This window comes from Rhea pennata, chromosome 12, assembly GCF_028389875.1.
Source record: "Rhea pennata isolate bPtePen1 chromosome 12, bPtePen1.pri, whole genome shotgun sequence".
In the NCBI taxonomy this organism is placed as follows: domain Eukaryota; kingdom Metazoa; phylum Chordata; class Aves; order Rheiformes; family Rheidae; genus Rhea; species Rhea pennata.
In genome coordinates, this window is record NC_084674.1 from 13751320 (window position 1) to 13753086 (window position 1767).

Here is a 1767-nt window from a genome sequence, read left to right on the forward strand (position 1 = left end):
GACCCACTGAACCTCCCGCCACCTTCTTGCTGATGTGCAAAAGCTGTTTTCAATGAATATTTTTCCTATTGTATATCAATGCCATGCTAGTTTTAAAGCCCAAAGGCAGGATATTCTTCTCTCAGCCTCAGGCTTGTGCGTGAGGGTCACACAAGTGTCTTTATTCTTCCAGCCAGCAGACCTAAACATCAGCAAAAGGGTCTATTTCAAGAGGTGGGAAGCCTGTCATAGAGTTCTCTTACCTAGGGCCTGTCCATCAATGAAACTGTCTCCTCTTGCTATATTAATTGAATTAGTCTCTTTAGCAAACCAGCAAGGCTGGTATATCTACTGCATCTGCTTACTGAACAAGCACTATATATCACTTTACCTAGAGTTAGTTCAGTCCCACTCTTTCATTTAGCATAACTTCGTATCTTCACCTGCCAAGTACTTCTTGCAAGCCATTGAGAAGTCTGCATCGGTTGTGTCATGAACTCAGCGCAGCCATTTATTAGTACTGCTCATAGTAGATCCCATCTGTTGAGCAATGAGAGTGCTTCCCAACAGCTTGTGCTGGGGGACATTGTCATTTCAGCTGTTCTCTTCCATTTACTTTTACAGACTTCAACTGGCCATCTTCTTCCACTTCTGTTCTCTCCTGCCCATTCTCAATGATTTTCCGGGTGGTGATCCTCCTGCCATTGATCACTTCACTAGTGGTGGAGACTGATCTGAAACTGTGTGACCCAGCTGTGTCCCCACCGAAGGAGAAGGTGGTCTGCTCACTGGGGCCAAATGAATTGAATGATATAAATGACCGCACAAAGTCGGGAAACAGGCTGAGGCCGTTTCCCCTTCCGTTTGTTCTGTGCCTGTTTTCACCACGGTTGTCGAAAGAATTGTCCCAGAAATCATGTGCAAAGGGATCCAGCCCTCCAAAGAACTCTCTAAATATCTCCTCGGGGTTACGGAATATGTAACTGGAATCGAACGGGCTGTTACGACCCCCTGTGGCTCCTCTTCCTCCTTGGGACCTGCTCTCCTTAACAGGTCTGTCATAGAGAGATCGTTTCTGAGGGTCTGACAGAACCTCGTATGCCTCAGCAACTGCTTTGAATTTCTTTTCAGCTTCCTCCTTGTTGTTGGGGTTCTTATCAGGATGCCATTTGAGCGCTAGTTTGCGGTAGGACTTCTTAATGTCATCCTGGGAGGCGCTTTTTTGCAGTCCGAGGACTTTGTAATAATCCACCATCTCAAAGGAAAGGTGGAGCAGCCGGGAAGCGGCCCGGTGCCGCTCGCCGTGCCGCGCTCCTCGGGGCGGGCGGCCGCTCGGCTCGCGTCCTGCCGCGCGGGCGGAGCCCCTCGGCCCCCGCCACGGCTCTGTGACGTCAGGGGCGGCTCAGCCAATCGCTGCCCGGCTCCCGGGGCCGTTCCTTGCCCCCGGCCTTAGGTCCGTCGACTCAAGGCGCCCGGGCGGCGGCGGCGGCGGCGCTGCCCGATGCAGCTGCGACGTCGCAGCTGCGGCGCGCTGTCGTGTTCTTCTTTTCTTTTCTTTTTTGGCTGTATCTTTCCTCAGGTGTGAATCGCAGTGCTTGTGGTTTTGTGGGTGGTCCAGGGAGGTGCGGTGTGGTCAGGTCACGTTGGCCCTGGTGGGGACTGGAGCAGCGGGTAGAGGAACGCGCTACCCAGTCCGGCTGCCCGCAGCTTGGGAAGGCTGTTGATGAGGTGGAGAGAGTTCAAAGAAGAGCCGGAAATGTGATTAAGGGTTCGGAAAGCGTGGTGTGG

The 1767-nt window shown here is 52.5% G+C and overlaps 1 protein-coding gene across 1 annotated transcript; it reads right to left on the reverse strand.

Moving 5' to 3' along the window:
- Positions 1 to 568: 568 nt before the first annotated feature.
- DNAJB8 (DnaJ heat shock protein family (Hsp40) member B8) lies at positions 569 to 1315 on the reverse strand. Its single transcript, XM_062585680.1, has 2 exons — positions 1292 to 1315; positions 569 to 1234 (listed from the first exon to the last, which is right to left on the reverse strand). Exon 2 carries the CDS (start codon positions 1232 to 1234, stop codon positions 569 to 571), a length of 666 nt encoding a protein of 221 aa, XP_062441664.1. The 5' UTR covers positions 1292 to 1315.
- Positions 1316 to 1767: the final 452 nt, after the last annotated feature.